Source organism: Corticium candelabrum, chromosome 7 (genome assembly GCF_963422355.1).
Source record: "Corticium candelabrum chromosome 7, ooCorCand1.1, whole genome shotgun sequence".
NCBI classification, from domain to species: domain Eukaryota; kingdom Metazoa; phylum Porifera; class Homoscleromorpha; order Homosclerophorida; family Plakinidae; genus Corticium; species Corticium candelabrum.
The window spans coordinates 413,664-433,663 of NC_085091.1; the positions used below are offsets into that span (position 1 = coordinate 413,664).

The window sequence follows — 20,000 nt, forward strand, 5'->3', positions numbered from 1 at the left end:
GGTGAATGTCGTGGCTCTCTCGTCTACGTTATCAACCCACTGACGGGCCACTTAGTCAAGTCAATCATCTCCAACAGCAGTCCATGCCTTCCATACACAGTCACACAAGCAGCTCTTCTTCCTGTAGAAGACAACAACTTGATGAGAGTTCTTCTTCTCACTGACAGGGAACTGAAGGTGCTTACACACAATGACTCTGTGGCTTATGACAGACTTATGTTTAGTGTTATTGTTTGTTGTAGGTTCATCTGTTTCCTCCCTCTACTGCTGCATTGGAGGCTGTTGTGTCACGAGAGGAGGCAGTGTTTATTCATATCGTCAACTGCTCGTCTGGATCAGTTACAGGATATTCTGTTGATAATTTTGAATTTGAGGTGAGACACTTGGGTGTTCAATTTGCCAACAGACAGATATGTTTGCATGTACAACAATACATTAAATTAACACAAACAGACAGACAGACAGACAGACAGACAGACAGACTTGCTTTTTTGTCCAGTTGGAGTCAATCGCTAAAAAACTTACCTATGCGGTTCCCGTCCTTAGAAGCCACAATTGCACTTTATTGTCATTTTGCACTTTATTGTCATTTTGCAAACAGGAGGGAGGTATTATGCATCAGCTGCAACAATCATTAGATGAAAACATGAATCTGTCAGAAAGCATGTCTAATACAAAGAAGCTACAACACAGATTGACAAGTGTCAGTTATTAACTTGCAATTAACAGTCTGATCGACATCTCTTCTCAAAAAGATGCTGCTCGCTTGTGTCTTCACAAGGTAAGGGAGCTGGACCTTGGCTCAGTGCAATACCATCCTCTGAGAAGCTGGCACTTTCACCTAGTAAATTTACTTTGGCTACTTCGATGAGGTTGGGCCTTCCTGTACATTATCCAGAATGGATCAACAAATGTGATTGTGGAAGACCATTAGAAATACATGGCGAAGATGCAGATGGTTTCCATCTTATAACTTGTAAAACTGGTGGTGGGCCAGTACGGACTCACGACTCGATGATGTCAGTATGGTCAGAATGTTTGAGTTCACTTCACTTACCACACAAATGTGAACCTAGAGACAAATATGTGAAATTCCAACAACTGTCCAGATATTCTTGTGGCTGATTCTGAAACTGAAACATAGAACTTGATGTGGCACTAGCTCATCCGTGGGCTGCAGATATTTTGTCTCGTGCATCTACAACTGCAGGGAGTGTGGCTGTGAGAAGGGAAGAACTTAAATTAAGTAAATATAAAAAAGGAAAACTGCCTGGTGGATATTCTCCATCAGTAGTGCCTATCGTTTAGAGCACTTTGAGCGTCGGGGAGAAAGAGCCACTAACTACTAATGCAATTGCAAGTATGTGGAGAGATGAGAACGGACGAACAAATGTTGCTGAGTTTAAGACACAATGGAGGAGACGATTTTCAATTCAACTGCAACGTTGCAATGCAAGTGTGCTGACAAGAAAACTCATGATGGTCGGTTCTGGACCTAAGACCCTTAGTAGAAACACTGACTTTGCACAATTTGTAGTTAAGTAGCTTATTTTAAGTTTTATCCCCCCATATGGGGCTAATGTATTATGTAGTAATTATTATGTAGTGGACTTTAGGTTTGCTTTTAGAGTTTGATGGAAATTTTATTGTAATGGAAATGTATGTATTGACAGACAGACAGACAGACAAAACTCAAAGTTCAGGACATGATTGAAAGATCTGCGACCAAGGATGCAGCTCGTTTGAGATCTCTTCAAGGGAGGGGATCAGGAGCCTGGCTAGATGTCATTCCCAGCTCAAGAAAGCTTGCAATTTCCCCTGGATTGTTCCGCCTGGCAGCTTTATTGAGGTTGGGTATGCGTTTGCCATTGCCTCTGTCAGCAACCTTATGTGATTGCGGCACAGCCTTAGATCCTGAAGGATATCATCTGATTACTTGTAAGACAGGTGGGGGACCAGTTTGGTCTCATAATTCAATAGTCTCTGCTTGGTCCGAGTGTTTGAAACGCGTGTCTCTTCCCCATACCGTTGAGCCAAGAGACTGTTACAGCAGCTCTCAGTCCAGACCCGATATTGCTGTTTATAATGCAACCGACTTTAACGTTGAGCTCGACATTTCCTTAGCCCACCCATGGAGCACCGACATAATTTCAGTCGCAGCTACAACTGATGGATCTGCTGCTTCAAAAAGGGAGGGAAAGAAGAGAGAGAAGTACAGCAGAGAGACTCACACTAGTGGGGGTTCTCCATGCCTAATTCCACTGGTGTTTGAGCATTATGGCCGCTGGGGAAATGCAGGAGAAAAGTTTCTCCATCAAATCTCTCTGCGATCACGAGATGATGACGGCAAGGTGAACTCCAGTGAGTTCAAAACTTATTGGAGACGATTAATGTCCATTACTTTACAGCGGTGTAACAGTATGGTTTTGGCGAAGAAGATTGACAGAATAGTGTGTAGAAATGACTCCGTAGCTGGTTTTTACAGTTACCAGAGTGTACGTTAAGCTTTCATTTCATGACCCTAAGGGTCTTTTTTCTTGGACTCATAGATAGTGATTTAGCGTTGACTGTAATAGCGTTGATGTTTACCAATAGATGTTTTTGACAGACAGACAGACAGACAGACAGATTTGTTTTATTGTCATCAAACGTCACTACTTACATCACTTGCTGCAGTACTAAAAGTTCTACTCTCCTACTGTTCTTCGTTTTAATTAATGAATAGAACTACAGACAGACAGACAGACAGACAATGAGATACAAGCAGGTAGCCAAGTGAGTAGGTGAAGTGTGAGATGATGGGTCAGTGAAGTAGGAGGTGACCAAGCAGAAAGATGGGCATAATGTGCTGTAATTTGTATTAACCACTTATACTATTAGACACAATGACGTCCATTTATTATTTGATGGCAATTTCTAGTCAAAGTTATCAGACAAATACAAACAGATATATGTCTGTTTGTCATCTACTTATTGTCTGCTTGTCTGATTGTCTGAAGTATCATGCTAACACTTTCTCTGAATAGGGAACGACAGCAAAGCTAGAAGAAGTGTGGAATGTGAAAGTGCAACCGGACGAGACGATCATCTCTTATGCTGCACGACCAGCCCATGGTAAGTTGACTACAGACTAGACTTGAATGTTACTAGTTTACCATTATCCATTTGATGGTGCTTTGTGGCTGAAGAACACGTCCATGCTCAAGCTCTTGTACTTGGTGACCGTTCTGTGCTGTACAAATATCTCAATCCTAATCTGATTGCTATAGCAACGGAAACGGCAACAGAGAAAGGTATGTTTACGTTCTATCCATTTGTTCTTGTGCTTTTGCTGGCATCCTTGTATTGTGTTTGCCATTAATGTGTGTCAAATGTTTTTGGTTATTGTTTGTTTGTTTCTGTTTGTTTGTCTGACTGCCTATTCTGTTGCTTTGTTTGTCAGACTGTCTGTCTGTTTGTTTGTCTGTCTGTCTGTCTGTGTGTTTGTCTGTCTGTTTGTCTGTCTGTCTGCTTGTCTGTCTGTCTGTCTGCTTGTCTGTCTGTCTGTCTGCTTGTCTGTCTGCTTGTCTGTCTGTCTGTCTGCTTGTCTGTCTGTCTGTCTGTCTGTCTGTCTGTCAGACTGTCTGTCTGTTTGTCTGTCTGTCTGTCTGTCTGTCAGCCTGCCTATCTGTGTGTCTGTCTGTTTGTATGTCTGTCTGTCTGTATGTCTATGTCTGTCTGTCTGTCTGTCTGTCTGTCTGTCAGCCTGCCTATCTGTGTGTCTGTTTGTCTGTCTCTTGTTGTGTATTGTGCAGTTTCTATTTTGTCTATATTAATTGTGTTGTGTAGTTTACTCTCTTTATTCTTTTTAGGAGGTATTGGCATCTACATTCTAGACAGTGTAACAGGATCAATCATCTACCAATTCAGACATCGCAGTGCTCATCGACCAGTTCACATCATTCATTCAGAAAACTGGTTTCTCTACCACTTGTGGAACCCACGACAGAGACGATACGAAGTTTCAGTGTTAGACCTGTATGAAGGCTCACTCGACAGAAACGACTCACACGTATCATCCATGGATCCTTTAGTACAACCAAACATTCTCAGTCAATCATACATTTTTTCATCTGCCATCATGGCAATGGGGGTAACAATCACAGAGAAGGGAATCACACACAAGACTGTGATGTGTCAGTGAATTGCAACCAGTGATGTAGGCGAAGTATAGAGAGTTATTTTGTTATAGTTGGTTTGAGCAATGGGGCTATTCTATCGCTGCCAAAGATGCTACTGGATGCTCGTCGTACTGTTTCCATGATGCCAGAGCAAAGGTAATCAAGTAATGTTGACAGGCTCTGTGGGTTGGTTTACTGACTTAATTAACTGCACTCACATAACCCACATGGTCTGGATCAGTGTACAGCGGAGATGCATGCTAACAGTTTGCATGGTTGCTGTCATTTTGATATACAATTTTGTATATGCAAAATGTATTGATTGTATAGCAAGTCTAGAGAACTTAGTATCACACCATGAAGCATCACTTCCATGCAAAGTTGGAAATGTGTTAAAAACGTTGCAGGAGTAGCAAGCTTGCAACGTTGCTGTTGAGTTGCTTTTGATATATTTTGGGTGGTTACTTGTGAGACACACTACGTAATAGGATTATGACAAACAGCATGAAATCAATAACACTAAATGAACTTGCTTTAAACGGAGTATGCCAAATGTTGTAAAACGTTGTTGATTTTGATTTTGGATGACAGTGTTCTGTGTGTGTGTGTGTGTGTGTGTGTGTGTGTGTGTGTGTGTGTGTGTGTGTGTGTGTGTGTGTGTGTGTGTGTGTGTGTGTGTGTGTGTGTGTGTGTGTGTGTGTGTGACCAACAATATGGAAATTATTTTCCTTGAGCCAATCATGTAGTTGTTGTTATTGTTGTCTTCTTCATCATCATTTTGGGATGTTGGATGTTGTATGAGTCAGTGTGCTTAACATTCTAGTGAGGAATTTATGATTCCATATCAGCCAGAGTTGCCATTGAGAGCTGTAGACGTGGTCAACTACAATCAGACAGTAAGATGTGCTGAATTGTCGATTACCTTCTTTTGTTGTTGCATTGATTCTATGATAGGTTATAAATGTTAAAGGACTTCACACTGTATCTGCAGGTCTAGAGTCTACTTGTTTGTTGTTTGCATATGGTTTAGGTCAGTATTTGTTGTTAATTAAAATTTTGTGGTAGATAATCTAGTACATGTAGAGATGCATCTCTGCAATACAACAGTATAATGTATTGAGTAATGCAGGTCTTTGATATTAAATCATGTTTGTGTTTTTAGATTTGTATTCTACTCGTGTCATGCCATCTAAGACATTTGATGTGTTGGCAGAAGACTTCGACAGGTTCATTATTGTGATCGTTCTTCTTCTGCTTGGATTGTTGACAGTAATAACAGCTAGACTAGCCAACCGGAAACTATTGCATTCACAGTGGAAATAGAAAGAGCACTGACAGTCTTAGTCAACATTAATTATATGGTATATAGATAAATGTAATTTAATTAGCGAATATTGGTGCATGGGTAGGTGTGTGTGTGTGTGTGTGTGTGTGTGTGTGTGTGTGTGTGTGTGTGTGTGTGTGTGTGTGTGTGTGTGTGTGTGTGTGTGTGTGTGTGTTTGTGTGTGTGTGTGTGTGTGTGTGTGTGTGTGTGTGTGTGTGTGTGTTTGTGTGTGTGTGTGTGTGTGTGTGTGTGGACTTTGGACTTTGCCGGCACTACTACGTTGCGCGCTACACCTAGTGATTGCAGTGGTTTCTAGCATCCGGTTCAGGCCAAGTTTGACGCGTGTACAGTTGGGACAGGCCGACGTTTGAGCTTTCGATTAGGTTAGATGTTTCTGTTGACTTTAGTAGTACGTAGCCTAGCGTTGTTTAAAATTTGATGGTCTACACGTACGGCAGGTAGGTTCTGGCTACACGAGACTAATGCGATTTCGACATGCCACGTTCCTAGTGGCTGCGCGCGCGCGACCGACCAACCACGCGCGCTAGCGCTAGATTGTTATTGCTGGTAATTCCATCACGCACGTTGCCACGTCAACAACAACACAGGAATCAGAGCGATACAGCAATGCCAAAAAAATTAGGCCAAGACGTGCTTGAATGGAGTCGGACCAGCACGAAACTTAGCGAAAGTATCTAGAGTGCAGGTTACCTAGACAATCCGTTTTTCAATGTATCTCGCCACTCAGACTGGCGGAACTCCGAGGGAAACTTGGCGTTTCTGAGTGTAGGGTCGTACGTACGCTGATTGCAGCCGTTTCTGGTTCTTTTGATTGTTCACAGTTTCGATATAGGTATTAATATTAATGTTAATATTCGCGGTCTACATGCACGATGCACACCGTTCGAGCTTCCACGCAAGCCTGTCCACACTGGCAACTGGATCCATTCTGGTCTAGTGTGGACAGGGCTTAACGTTACGTAACGTATACGTATCCTAATTCTAAATTAGCATGTACTATCTCTAGTTGACTACACTTACATCCTAAATTAAACGTGTTTAATGTTAGTTCAAATTGGTACAAAATCGAAGAAAGATTACGACTTTATCATTAGTTTTAATTAATTAAATTAGATTGGCGTGATCTGACCGCAGTTACTGCTGCAAACAGTCACATGAATGTCTAGCTCATGTAGCTAAAACTACAACAAAGAATATTTTCCTAAAAGTTCAAACTGCTTTTTAATTAATGCACCAGCAACTAAGTTAGCTAAATAACAGAAACTGCTACAATGAGAATTGCATGCGTACTGAAAAATGCACGCTGTCGTGTTCAAACTTTTAGCCGCAGCAGCGTAACTAGAGAACTTTAGCATTCAACTATATCATGGAGCTTGCGAGAAACACGTCAGGCGCCTTTACTAATTAATTGTATCTCTAGAGTCTTTTCCAATGAGTTGTTACGTTTGATATCAATCGCATGAACGTTTTTTAACGTTTTTAGCCTCGGAGCCAGACCGCTTTGCACGTGAGGGGGCGGAAGGCCTTTCAAGCGTAAAGGCGAGTGACAGGGCGGGGAGAAAAAGAAAAAAGCGGTCTGGCTCCGAGAGTTAGGGTACGATTACAGTCCACTCTAGGCATGTCAGTGCACGTGGATCCAATAGTTCACTTGTCTCCTACAGCTAATTAGAATCTTTTAGAGTACTACAGTACCTGATGGCGGCTGCATGGAACTTCCACATGTCTACTGTACTAGCTAAAAGGATAAGTGCTGAAGACGCATCAGTGGACGACACCACAGCGACGAGCACGCGCTGGTGCAGTCAATAGCAGTATTGTCTGCTAAGTTGCTCTCTGAGTTCCGCCAGTCTGCAGTCTGCATAAATTTTTTACAGGCCGCCGCTTTTAGCTGCCGAGCTTAGCGAGGCTTCTATTCTGGGTCGCACAACAGAAATGGGCGTGATCCTATATGGGTCTCCATCGAGCTTTGGGTGTGTGTGTGTGTGTGTGTGTGTGTGTGTGTGTGTGTGTGTGTGTGTGTGTGTGTGTGTGTGTGCGCGCGCGTGTGTGTGTACACAAATCTCAAATTTCTTCTCCCCACGACCACGTTTCATGATAGGACCTACCTTAAAAATCGTTTCCGTGTCTGACTACAGATAAGTTTACGAACGATTCGTGCACGTCACCAAATGGCGAAGAAAACGCTTCTTGAACTTCCGTCGCCTCATCCTTTTGTATTGTAGCTAGGGATTGTGTGTACGTGACAACCAAGAAACACCTTCAGGAGTTGAATGCCACCTACCGTCAACTATTCACACGTCCCGTACTACAGTATGATCAATTCTTTACTACACTGTGCTGCATCTAACACTGTTGATAGTCAATGTTTGCCGATATCAATTTCTATGTCAGTAAATACCATACCACTGTCGTTACAACGGAACTGAGTGCATACCTAGACTGTACATTTCAATTGTCTTGATCACAATCGCAAAACGACGACTACCTATATACCAGGCCTATATACGTAATCTAAACTACTAGGAAGTTTGCATGTTGAAACAAATACGTATTGCCTAGCTAGGACTCGGCGTTTCAGTAGACGGTCTGAAAGCTCCGTTGGAAGTGTTACTCACGAACGCGAGGCGCCTACGGATACCGTAGAACTAGTTAATTAATTGGCTCAGATTAATTACATATTATAGCTGCAGAGCTATTAACAGGAGGGTTTCGCCCGTTTGCACTCTAGTGCTACTTCATTTTCTCTCTAGTTCTGTTGGGCCTGTTTTCTCTTGTTGCAGGAAGAGGCGAGACTTGCTTTGGCTTTTCCAGACTAGTAACAGGTAGGGAACATTCTAAGGCGACATGAGAGACAGACTCTAAAAACATTGGATGGCAACACGAGGTAACAGGCAGTGAGCATTGTATGGCAATATGAGACAAAGAGGAAGCCTGGAAGCATGGTGCTCCTACACACTTTGTGTGGCACTAACAACTTTGCAAGGTTTTACATCTGTATAGCACCCTAAACAGACAACACTGACATGAGAAGATTGCGAGAGAATTATACCAATGTTACTCTAGTTGTCAGTCTCAAACGCTTGCCTTTAGGTTGGTGTACCTGGATTGCTAGATAACCTGTTCTGTTAAAGTTAAGTTAATGAACTGGGGGACGCCCATGGGTACTAGATACGCAGAAAATCACATACAACAGCTTCTCTAGATTTAGTTCATCACACTCTAGTGACTACATCGGACGAACAGAGTCACAGAAATCAGCAACAACATCATGCACTACGTAGAGCTACGCGATGATCGAGTTTTTCTCCACAATCAGTCATTCGGAGTGGAACAGCTTGCACGCTAACTGTTTTAGTCCTCTGGATACTCCACTTCTGTCAGAATTTTATTGCTCTTGTTGGTGACAGTCACCTTGACGGTTTTTGCTGGCAATTGGGAAATCGGGTTTGTGAGGTCAACTTTCTGAGAGGTGCCTGCGTACGTACCGCTTTTGAACGAATCTCCCTGTTGCAGATCGCTACGCCAAGCCAAGTAGACAACGGAGTGGATTTCAAATTGTGCTACGTCATTCAGATCCATCATTGTTTGCTGAACGAGAGGAGAACCGTTCTTGAGGGCTTGAACGACGACTTGCTTCACTCCCGCGTATCCGTTCTTCACAGCGACATAGTTGCTACTTGAAGTAGAACCTGCAAGTGAAAATAAAAACCTATAAATAAATATGCTAGGTTCATGCACCATGAGATCTGCAGGCTCGAGGCTCAATGTCCATGCAGCTGGTTTCCTCTAGTAGCTAAGAAGCAAAAGACCTGTTTGAGGAGAAGTCATATATGCACCAGCTGGACCATCGAGCTTAGCATGCAACAACTATGTCTATGGCGCTGTTTAGATATATATTTTGAAACCTGAGCTTGTTTTAGTCAGTATTGGAGCGTCACTTCCTGTGTCCTTTGTGACAGTGAGCACGTCACCATTTATTGCCGAGTACGACTTGGATGTCTGAACGCTAGTAGGCGAGTGGCTCACTGATGCTGTGTACTGCACGTCAAATGGAACGGTGATGTATCCCTGTCCTCCTCCGGATTGAATGTTGAGTGTGCGCCACACGAACACGTCAGTGCTGAGACCTGGTTTCAGCGGATCTTGATAGAAGACGAAGTGTTTGGCCTCCTCGGGGAGAGTGATCTTGTTCACAACTATCAATTTCGTTGAGGTAGCCATCTTTCACGCAATATCTCCGTGTAGATAGAGAGATGAACAAACAAGCTTGTCTCTGCAGTTTATGCAGCAAAATCAAGCCTCTAGCCGCCTTTATATGTACAGGCTAGAGAGCTGACCGCACTCTAACGACATGCATATCAAGTCAAATTCCGAAGAAATTCAGGGTTTCTGATGGCGTCCACTCGACTAGTTTTATCTAGTAGCAAGCTTTCACTAGACTCACTAATTGCGTGTAAGCCACATACATGTAAGCAGCTAGACGGCTTGAACGCAATATATAAAATTATCATTTCTACTAGACTATTGTTTTTAACTTTACCGGTTTGTTATTCATAGTTGAACCCTAGAGTGTATTCGTGTGCGTCATCACTGACCTTAGCTAATTGCCTGGAAGTTAGAAAGAATTTGCCCGCAAGATTAATGGAATTATTTTAGTAGCTCTGCAGTACACTTTCTACCTCTTCTTTGATATAGTTGTCAGAAATTGCTAAAGCTAATTCGTGACGCTTCTAGCTCAACAGTCTGTGCGGAGAACAATTCAATTCATCAATTAATTAAGCTAACATACACTGTCACTACATTAGTGAATTGAGTCATGACACATCCTGTGTGAGCTGTTTCTAGCTAGGAATTACGGCATGGAGAGATATGCCACCACATGAGGGATCTCTAGGAACCTATTAAGTAGTTTGTAGTCATAAATTTTCTGCGGTGATATATAGGTACATCTTTGTTCTTTACTAACCGAGAGATGGCTACATCTTGCAACGTGACAAAAGTAAACGAGATAGATCTGCCTGGTGTGGAAGCCAGTCATTTCATCTTCTTTCAAGAGCCCGTCAATCTAGAACCCAACGTCGACGTGCTTGTGTGGCGCACACTAAATATTCAAGCTGGAGGAAAAGGAAACTTTCCTGTTGCTCTAGACACAGAGTATACAGCGACAATGACACACGAAGGCGACAGCACGGAGACATCTAAAGCAATTCTTGCAAAACATGGTGACTTCCTGATTGTGAAAAAAGACGTGGATAGTGACGCTCCAATGCTAGGTTGAGTGACAGATTGTAGTGTATAATATGCTATACTATCAGAAATACAGGTTTTATTTTATTCACAGATTTGAAGACAGACTCGCCAGACGGATCGACCAACTATGTCACTGTAGAGAATGAATATGAAGGAAACAAGCAAATTTTGATTCAAGCGCAAAAGAATACTAAACCTTTTATTCAGCAGACAATGATAGTGCTGAATGCCCATGTACAATTTCAAATTGGTTCATTCATCTTCATTGCTTGGAAAAGTGAGCTGAAACGGGCCCATGATGGACAAACTGAATGTTGAGCACAATTTATAATGAACATTAGTTTGCTGATTATGTTTTCTGTTAGAGAGACAGTCATGTACAGAGTCTAGAGTTTGTATAGTTGTATCTGGCTATGAAAGCATGCATGTGTGGTTAATTGTCTAGAATGATATTTTGACTTGTAACTATCAGCTGACTAGATGGCTGGACAGTAGCCATACGTATTAAAAAGAAGTAGAACGAATAGTTTCAAACTAATGAAATGATTTGTGGCAGCATACACAAACATGAAAACGACGAGAGCGTATAGAACAAAGGTGGCTGTTGAATCAGAGACTTGATATGCACGAGCTGGTCGACTAGCGTTTAGCTAGGTAGGCTTGTGAACTTGAACTGTGGCGCTCCTAGGATGCAAGTACAGGTCTAACTTTTCTCCATACTAATGTTTGAAGCAGAGTTATAAACTTTCAATTTTGATTTCGAATAAGCTGTTATATATACAGCATGCATGACATTGTGTAGTTTCACGCAGAGCCGTATCTAGAGAGGGTTGCGACATGACGATTTGGTCACGTGATGAAATCAAGAGATAGTCGCTTGTGTAGTCGCTGCTTGCAGAAAGCCTTGCTGTTGCGCTTTGGGATGCAGCAATACAACTGAAAAATGGTACAAGCCGTGTCGCTTTCCAAAAGACCTTGCAAGAAGGAAGATCTCGGAGGCGAAAGTGAGGCGACGTTGTTGGGCGTCATCTCCGACGAGCTTATTTCTCTACTAGGTAATGTAAAAGGCATGAAAACTTTTAGGGGGTGTTGTTTCTTTACTTGTTTTGCTTTTAGGCTCATTTTGACTAGTCTCAATTCGAGAATTGCATGAAGAGCCGACAGGAAGAGAAAGCTGAAAGGAAATACGGTATGCCATTTCGACGATATTCCCTCATCGCAAAGCTGACTTTCAGAGAAAGTCTCCTTCAATTAGGAAGAAGAGTAGATCCGGAATCGAGAGCTCCCTCGTCTCGTTGGATCATTCCTACCGTTCTTCCGTGGAGGCCGGGAGCACAAGTTTCTTCAAATGACGGTGAGCAATATACAAAATATATGAATTTGGACTTGTGATGAAATAAATGCACTTGTTCTCTTTGGTAATTATTAGAACATTTATTTGTTTGTTCTGCAGGAGAGGTGGTTGCAGTTGATGATACAGGAAAAGTAATTGTGTGATGATGAGGTTCCTCTCTTGACACCCTGCCTCAGCTAGAATGCAAAATAATTAATTAAGGAAACTGATGAGAGAGCTAGTTCAAGCTAAACACGAGAAGAGAACAATTTTGCATCAGAAACTGAAAATAAAGGAAAGATTTGGCATTTTTTGGAAAAGACCAGCTCACTGCTCTTTCAAGAGGTCTATAGCATGAGAGGCACACTTTGGACATCGTCAACCATTAATTAAGAACATTGATGTGCTTGTGGATCTGTTGAATACAACCTACTTTTGAAACAGCAGCATCCATTGCCATCTGTGTGTACTCTTCAACGAAGAATGTCAACCATCTCTTCTAACTCTACGATAGACCATCTTCACTCAAAACTTCAGCATCTTTGTGAACAGGAGAAACGTTGCTGTTTGACAATAGATGAAATGTCCATTACCCCAGGGGTTGAGTTTGATACAAATAGTGGTCAGAGGCAAAGTCACACTGCCTGGTCAAGTTAAGCATGGGCGTGCCACGAACGTTTAGGTTGGGTGGATTAGTATCATGGTGGAAGCAGATAGTTGCTTACTACTTTACTGACAATTTTACTTTTGCCACTTTTCAAGCCCATCGTATTGGAATTATGTGGTGCATGGACCATAATTGCAGGTAATTAACATGAGAGGTAATTAGAAATTAAAAATATAGTATAAATTTTAATATATTATAAACCAAAAATAAAGAAACCACTCTTTAAAGGTGTCCCTGTGCCCCTGCGTTGACTAATCTCAGTCTTGCTACGCTTGTAATATCTGGGAAAGCCTAACTACTGAGACAGTCCGAACTCCGAGGTAGCGCACACCACGGCAGATCTCACAGTTTTACGAGTTTCACTTCCCGCTGATGCCATCACTTAGTTTTTCAAGTACCAAGGAAAGCAACGTGAGATCTTTTAAAACGACAAGTGAGCTCTAACCCTATCTATCGTCATCTGGATTCTACAGTGCCGCTGTGGAAAAATACTCTATGTACAAAGTCCCTCAAAATTAGGGAAAGTGTTGTTCATACCTATAGTAATAAGTTCCATTAACTTCAAGCTTTGTCGATGCTCGTACAATTTATACAAGAATTTTTACTACCTTCGGCTGAACACAAATGGCGCCCCTAATCCGGGTTGTCGCAACTGTCTATACGACTCTGGTTTCACGTAGCCAGACTCTCTCCTCCAGGGTCTGGCTACGCGAGACTAATTCATGTGCACATTGTAACCAAATTCCGTACAGAAGAGTTCAAAATGCACCTTGTACACACAATTGCTATGTATAGATTTGTTTCTGTATTACAAAGCAGTAAAACTAAAGTTAAAATCTTGTTGCTTCTTTCTGCTAATCGTGGCTAGACGGACTTAGCTAATTAGTAAGTAGAAACTCCCAACATACCATACTAGCTATATGACAGTGAAATCTATAGCATATATGCCTAAGATATAACATATGAACAGAGTTACAAGATGAGATCGAAGACTAACCAAGTGTTTTGATAAAAGAGACAACTAGCTACGATACCAGTAATTGTGTACATGTATACGTACGTGCGTCATCACTGACCCCTTGGAAGCTAAACCAGTTGGCTCAAGACTGCTCAACAATTAGAGGTGATTGCCTACCTTTGTAGGTGTTCTGTAACTTTATTACTTCTCAGAAACTGTAAGAGGTTGCTGAACTCAAAACTGCTGCTGCAGAAACGAGTGTTTTGTTTGATATATTAATGGTCACTACATACTGAGAGAAGCACAGATGGCTACATCGATTGACTTGACAGTCGTAAACAACGCAAGTGGTGGAGAAGTGGAACATTTCATCTTCTATCACGAGTCACCAAACTCGAAACCCAGAGGCTCACAAGATGTGACCGGTCTGCAACATCCGTACTGGATTGAGAAATGAAACAATGGGCGTCAAGCTCAAAAGGCGGAGCTCAACGGGAACCTTCGCTGAGCCAATCACCATCAAGCACTGTTCACCTACGCGGGCACTCACGGACTCAACCGGCAGTTCAACGGTCTAGCTGTTTTGGCGGTGTAGCGACGCTGGGTGCAGGAGGATCGACTATGGCTTCACAGTCCAGCGACAGTCAAAGACGTGTCCCTGCAGAAAAGGTAGTTTGTCACTCCAGCTCCAGTAGCTGTTACCACACTGCAAGGTCACCTAACCCACCTCAAAACAGAAAATTCGATAGATGCTTCACGCTAGAAATAAGATGGAGCTGGGACTGAGGCTTTTGGAGAAGATTAGAAAAAACATACAGGTACCCAGACAAGATCGAGTCTTGTCTTTCTTGTCTGTGTTACTGCAACTGCTTTATTAGACAACGATGAAATCTCCGCGAATATTGGCCTACTGCTGAGGTCGCTCATGATAGTGATTCACAACCCGGGCAAGAGAAAAATCAGAACCCAAGTGAAAATGCGGACTGACAACCACAGCGTAAGAAGAAAGCGAGTTCTTGTGGAAAACGTTTCTAGACTGGGTTTTCGCTAAGGTAGAGTGCGAATGTCAAATAATTGGTTAGAAATATAATCAGAAATCAAAGAAATCGCGGTCAAATGGTTCTCAATCATGTCTCTAGGCGCATGATCGTGACCTAACCCCGTGCATGCGATTCTCGTGCGTTCCGCATGCGAATATCCGTACGTTCCGCATGCAAATGAGGTCTCAATTATGTAAACGAGCTACGCATGTGCGAGTCGACCCTCATCGCATGCGTTTCGTATGAGAGTCGCATGCGAGTCGCACAAAAATTTTCTATAGGGAGTCACCAACAACGAAAATGGCATTGAAATGAAAATCGACTACCCAAGCAGCAATTAACATACACGTGCTATACAATTGGAGACAAACTGAATGATCAGCATAATTTATCAAAGTCTGTTCCAGAATTGAAGTCAAATGGAAGTTGGCAGCTGATGAGTCAGAGTACAGACTTATGGAACTTGTATATGAGGGTATATTTTTGGCAAGGTCGATACTGAGATAGAGGGTGCAGCAACCCTAGAGCTAGTTGTATAGATTAATTGTTGAAGCGAATACACTGTACGTGTACTGTACTTGCAATTTAGACTCTATCTACACATCAAACTGTCTTGGTGTCAAATTGCAGGAGTCACTGCCAGTCTATCTGACCAAACACTCAGTACATGTCACTCTCAGTTTCATCATGCTTCATGCAGAGCTCTAACTGCCAACAGAAGTCAAAAGGGGGAGGGGCTGGCTGCGCAAGACTAAAAATTGTTTCGTTAGACTCTATGCAAAAACAGGATTGATTGATCTTACATACTGTAGACATAGTTTGGCTTTTAGCATTTTCTTTTCTTGAGGAACTTTATGCCTTACTTGCTATCAAGCAAGTTAATTAAGTCTACTATTTTCTGTTTTCTACTTGACCTTGCTTCTAGTTCTTTCCACAACTGATTTGTCATAGTTTGACATAATTTACAAGCACATGCAGGACAGTTGAGAAGCAGATCAAGTTTCTGTAAACCACTATAAGTAGCCTCTATACTCCATGAAATGTGAATATTCTGTCAAATTATTCATCAGAGGCGGATGCAGCATTTTGTAAAGGAGGGGGTCTTACAAAGTCGGGAGTAGGCGTGCATCCAAATGCAGCACATTTTATTCTCTTCAAGACGTTGTAGACTACGACATATTCAATCCTCTTATAAATTATCATTACATACATTAATGAAATCTTTTAGCTAGTCTAACAACAAAGAACTTTTAAACATTCTTGCTGATGAAAATTGAAGATACGATATACGAACGAAATAGTTTTAGATAAATAGTAACCTAATCAAACAAGACAGAACTCGTAAACATTCTGGTGGAATGGTCCTTAATGAAACGTGAAACTACTTTTCTTGGATCGATGTCAATATTCCTATGCATGTGCATAAGAATAAGTCCAGTAAGCCTGTCTCTACCCATTGTCGACTGCATGTAATTCATAGTACGTCTTAAAACAGAGAAGGACCTTTCGGCCTCACAGCTAGTGATAGGCAGTGTGCAGCCGATTGTCAGAAGTCGATGGATGCAGGGAAAGACATCCGGATCACACTGACAGAGTGCATCCAGCAAATTAGTAGGTAAAGTCTCACGACCAGTTGCCTCACAGTCACTCCATAGTTTAAACCAGTCCCGGATTTCATTCTTCAGAGTGGCAGGATGTGATAGATCACCTTCCCACAACGCCAAATCATGAATGACTTGGTCCAAATCAGCCCATGGTTGGGTACATATGGTATGTAGGATGGCAGTATGCGAAGCAATTTCACTCCGACTTGGTGGTCATTGCTAAACCTGGTGCCAAATTCACTGTGCAGGTGGTCTACAAACTTTGCAGTGTAGTTGACTTGATAGTAGTCGCTAGTAGAAGTACATGCCACGTTGGCCCAGTAAACGTTCCTTGTGTTGATACCTTGCATGGTGATATCTTCCCCCACTTTCTTTGCCAATTTGTTGTGCTTCGTTGTACCAGTCTGCGTGCTCCCTGTTGATGTTCGAATTCGCTCCAAGATCAGTGATCTTTTTCGTTGTGTCGTCAATCACGTTATATGCTGAGACAATGTCAATATCCCTCTTTTGCAATTCGGTTGTCATTCCTCTTAACAATTGGAGGCAGTTCTTCACAACAACGAAGGCCATTATAAACTCTGGCTTCTGCAGCGAAGCAAGCAATCCCTGCGCCTTGACTGTGGTCTCTCTATCCCTTTGCCAGTTCCACATTTCACTCGTTAAATCCGAGGGTGTTACCAACTCTAGTTCAGGATGAAGATGAGGCCAAGAGATAGCCTCCAGAGAGATACAAACATACTCAGACTTCTTGGAATGTTTCAAAACAGGTGTGTCTCTCAACCCAGCGAGTCTTGCAAAGTCCTTTTATATGTCGTTTCCTCGTCTGGGCGCTCTCAACATCCAGCACCAATTCCATGAATTTCTGCCTTTTGGGCGATGAGTTGAAAAAGAGAAACAAAGAGTTGATGGTGTCTATCATATTCCTAATCTCCGGAAGCTTGCAACTTGCTGCAATACTCAGGTTCAAAATGTGGCTGTTGCAATGAGTATAGACTGCCATCGGTGCCACATCACGAATTCGAGCTGCAACACCAGCCTTGTCCAATGACATAGCTGCTGCACCATCAAATGCTTGCCCTCTGGCTTTTTGGATGTCGACACCGTGAGTCTTGAGACTTTCTTTTATAGCAGCAGCAATAGTGACTCCTGTTGTTCTTGTCAGATAGCATAAGTCGAAGAATACCTCTTTGATTACAGGCTTGTCGTTGTTCCTTGCTACAAACCGTAGGTATAGAGACATGATCTCCCTGTTAGAATGCTTTTCCGTAACTTCATCAGCAATTATAGAGAAGAAAGCATTATCTCCCTTGATATGTGTTGTGACCTCTTCACGTATCATATCAGCAATGATTGCAATGACTTGACTCTGGACTGTTTTTGAAGTGTACATTGCATTTTTCCTTCCACTCTCTAGATGCATGCGAAGGCCCTCATCAAACTCTCCAAGGAGTTTCAGTAGCTCCATAAAGTTACCCATATTTGAAGAGGTGGATGACCAGTCATCACGGTGACCCGGCCCTCAGAGCGATGTTTTGCCTCCCGCAATACAAAATGGCTCTTACAATGACAGACAAGACTTGAAAATTTCTTTCATAATTCTCTCTCGCCTGCTGTGATACATGGTGTTGAATCCTTTGCTCAGGATTGTGGTATGTCAAAATAAAGGCTTGAGCTCGAGTGACAGCATCACGATGATACTGCAAACTCTCATGGGTCTGCAGCTTTCCATTGACACCACATGCTTTTTGCAGATTCTGAAATGGTTTGCTAACGAAGGTCCCACTCTGTCGTCCTGAAGTTGGAAATAGGATACAGAACTTGCACAGACCACCCCTTGCACTTGAGCTGTATGCCAGTCATGGAAATGTATCTAACCACGACCTTTGGAATGCCAAGGTTTTCTTCCCTTTTTCGATACCCTTCACCACCTGCTGTGTTATCATGTGTTCTTGTTCCGGTATCGTGTGATGCTTCAAGTAGCAGAATATGTCACATCTATTGAGATGTGAAAGCTGTATTCGACCATGAACTATGTCGCCGAGATCAAAGACAACTGTAAAAAATCAAATAATTAGACATCTCCTCTAAAACGTGACTATTGGATACTACCTTTATCTTCACAAATTGCAGTTGCACTTTGATCAGTCATGGGTGATTTTGAACTACCTTTTAGAAAAGCAATAAGACTGCATGTTTTGTATTGAACAGTATCATTTACAGCAAGTCGCTTCTGTGAATTTTCTGACTGTGACAACACTTCCACTGTCAGAATGGACCGTCTCTTTGTTCTTTCTACAGAATGTCCTGTTGTGTTTGCAGGACGTCTACTAGCAATTGAAGACGAGAAGAAATCTTGAATCTTGAACTTGAGAGCAGAAAATGTTTTAGAAGGTTCTGCTGCGCTAGGAAGTAGGGCACAAAGTGGTTTGGTTCAAACCAAGCACTGATGGTATTCTTTTTGCTTGTTGTAGACCACATGATGTTGATTGAAGCATCACCACCACTCTCCACATACATCAGATTAATGATCGTGTGAACAAATGGCCGGATGCCCTCATTGTACATGGGATAAATCAAATTGATTGTAGTCCCAACAGCTGTAGATAAACCAAGTATGTGTAAGAGTGATGAATACCAGCCTGAGCTGCAAGTATTCTTGATCTCTTCTTGCATTGCTTCAAAATAGGCATCTTGAAGCAAAGAGCAAGACTCCAAAGCCTTGGAAAAGACGAGACTAGTGTTTCTTTGAAGAGTAGAGGACAAAAGCGCTGTTGCCGACAAAGAAGTAGCGCAACTGCTACTAGCGCGTTGACGGTAGCTTGAGCGTAGTGACGACTGTTCATACATTGTTCTGCTGCTGTTCGTAAGCGGATCCGAGATCAAGATGTCTGTTTTCATCACTGTGAAAGAGCAGCGAAGCAGACCGAAAGAGACAGTTCCGTCGCCGTACACTCTGAGAGGTAGAAGACCTGGATCAGCGTCACGTGGATACAGAGCTCGTGCTACTTCATCAACTTCAAAGATGTCTGCACAACTTGGTAGGGGTCTTCCATACCTATCAAAGCTCCCAAGTTCCTCCAAAATTTTCCAAGCATTAGAAGGCACGGTATCCCTTTCCAGAGGCAGAAGGAGTTCTTTCACGCGTTCACCGGACATATCAATTTTGGCTAGTGGCAATATCCGGGTAAGAGTATCCGGGTAAGAGTATCCGGGACTGAGTCTTCAATCGGTCTGCTTGCCTGTTACCTTGTGCCTGTTGTAGTAATCCAACGGTACGCGCAAACTGTAGTGGGCGTGGTACGGTACTGCAGAGGAGGGGTATGGACCCCCAGGATCCCTCCCCTCTCAGAGCCCTATATGCTCTGTCCCCTCTATCCGCCTCTGTTCATTAGATAGACGCAGACCGATCAATTGACTACAAAGAGATAGACAGCATACACACAGACAGGCAAACCGTACTGTAACTATCTTAACTGAAAGCCAAAGTAAGAAGAATTTGTAGTCAAAATTGAACAAGCAACAAATACCAAATACATACTAAACGTACATATCGACTGGTGCAAACAGGTTGTATATAATTGTTGTGAGGCATCACCCAAGTATAGATATATCAACATATTTACATCATTAAGTCAGGAATGGT

The 20,000-nt window shown here is 42.4% G+C and overlaps 4 protein-coding genes and 1 long non-coding RNA gene across 5 annotated transcripts in view; 3 read left to right on the plus strand and 2 right to left on the minus strand.

Annotated features, from left to right (window-relative positions):
• The window catches only part of LOC134182233 (ER membrane protein complex subunit 1-like), a 16,425-nt gene extending 10,864 nt beyond the window's left edge, over positions 1-5,561 (plus strand). Inside the window, exons 16-24 of the mRNA XM_062649615.1 lie at positions 1-177; positions 243-374; positions 3,027-3,114; positions 3,189-3,293; positions 3,852-4,175; positions 4,232-4,316; positions 4,984-5,056; positions 5,115-5,190; positions 5,323-5,561. Of these exons, the coding sequence (XP_062505599.1) occupies positions 1-177; positions 243-374; positions 3,027-3,114; positions 3,189-3,293; positions 3,852-4,175; positions 4,232-4,316; positions 4,984-5,056; positions 5,115-5,190; positions 5,323-5,483 (1,221 nt within the window). The 3' untranslated portion in view covers positions 5,484-5,561. The remainder of the gene's footprint in view (positions 178-242; positions 375-3,026; positions 3,115-3,188; positions 3,294-3,851; positions 4,176-4,231; positions 4,317-4,983; positions 5,057-5,114; positions 5,191-5,322) is intronic.
• On the plus strand, positions 900-2,717 carry LOC134182234 (uncharacterized). The gene is made up of 2 exons (XM_062649616.1): positions 900-2,351; positions 2,409-2,717. Exons 1-2 carry the CDS (start codon positions 1,707-1,709, stop codon positions 2,502-2,504), a joined length of 741 nt encoding a protein of 246 aa, XP_062505600.1. The 5' UTR covers positions 900-1,706; the 3' UTR covers positions 2,505-2,717.
• A 3,133-nt stretch (positions 5,562-8,694) lies between the features above and the next one.
• LOC134182644 (uncharacterized) lies at positions 8,695-10,040 on the minus strand. Its single transcript, XM_062650080.1, has 2 exons — positions 9,411-10,040; positions 8,695-9,194 (listed from the first exon to the last, which is right to left on the minus strand). Exons 1-2 carry the CDS (start codon positions 9,724-9,726, stop codon positions 8,857-8,859), a joined length of 654 nt encoding a protein of 217 aa, XP_062506064.1. The 5' UTR covers positions 9,727-10,040; the 3' UTR covers positions 8,695-8,856.
• Positions 10,041-11,717: 1,677 nt separating this feature from the next.
• Positions 11,718-12,959, plus strand: LOC134182679 (uncharacterized). Its single transcript, XR_009970398.1, has 3 exons — positions 11,718-11,810; positions 11,872-12,109; positions 12,209-12,959. It is a non-coding gene; the product is annotated as an uncharacterized LOC134182679 (long non-coding RNA).
• A 2,934-nt stretch (positions 12,960-15,893) lies between these two features.
• Positions 15,894-18,599, minus strand: LOC134182324 (52 kDa repressor of the inhibitor of the protein kinase-like). Its single transcript, XM_062649723.1, has 2 exons — positions 18,467-18,599; positions 15,894-18,410 (listed from the first exon to the last, which is right to left on the minus strand). The coding sequence occupies exon 2, from the start codon at positions 17,832-17,834 to the stop codon at positions 17,097-17,099; it is 738 nt and encodes a 245-aa protein (XP_062505707.1). The 5' UTR covers positions 17,835-18,410; positions 18,467-18,599; the 3' UTR covers positions 15,894-17,096.
• Positions 18,600-20,000: the final 1,401 nt, after the last annotated feature.

Excerpts from the sequence above, each read along its gene's own strand:
- LOC134182234 (XM_062649616.1), top strand. The coding sequence starts at position 1,707 with ATGATTGAAAGATCTGCGACCAAGGATGCAGCTCGTTTGAGATCTCTT. Across the intron at positions 2,352-2,408 it reads CACGAGATGATGACGGCAAG|CGGTGTAACAGTATGGTTTT; the intron begins GTGAACTCCAGT and ends ATTACTTTACAG.
- LOC134182644 (XM_062650080.1), bottom strand. The coding sequence starts at position 9,726 with ATGGCTACCTCAACGAAATTGATAGTTGTGAACAAGATCACTCTCCCC. Across the intron at positions 9,195-9,410 it reads ACTGACTAAAACAAGCTCAG|GTTCTACTTCAAGTAGCAAC; the intron begins GTTTCAAAATAT and ends TTTCACTTGCAG.
- LOC134182324 (XM_062649723.1), bottom strand. The coding sequence starts at position 17,834 with ATGGGTAACTTTATGGAGCTACTGAAACTCCTTGGAGAGTTTGATGAG.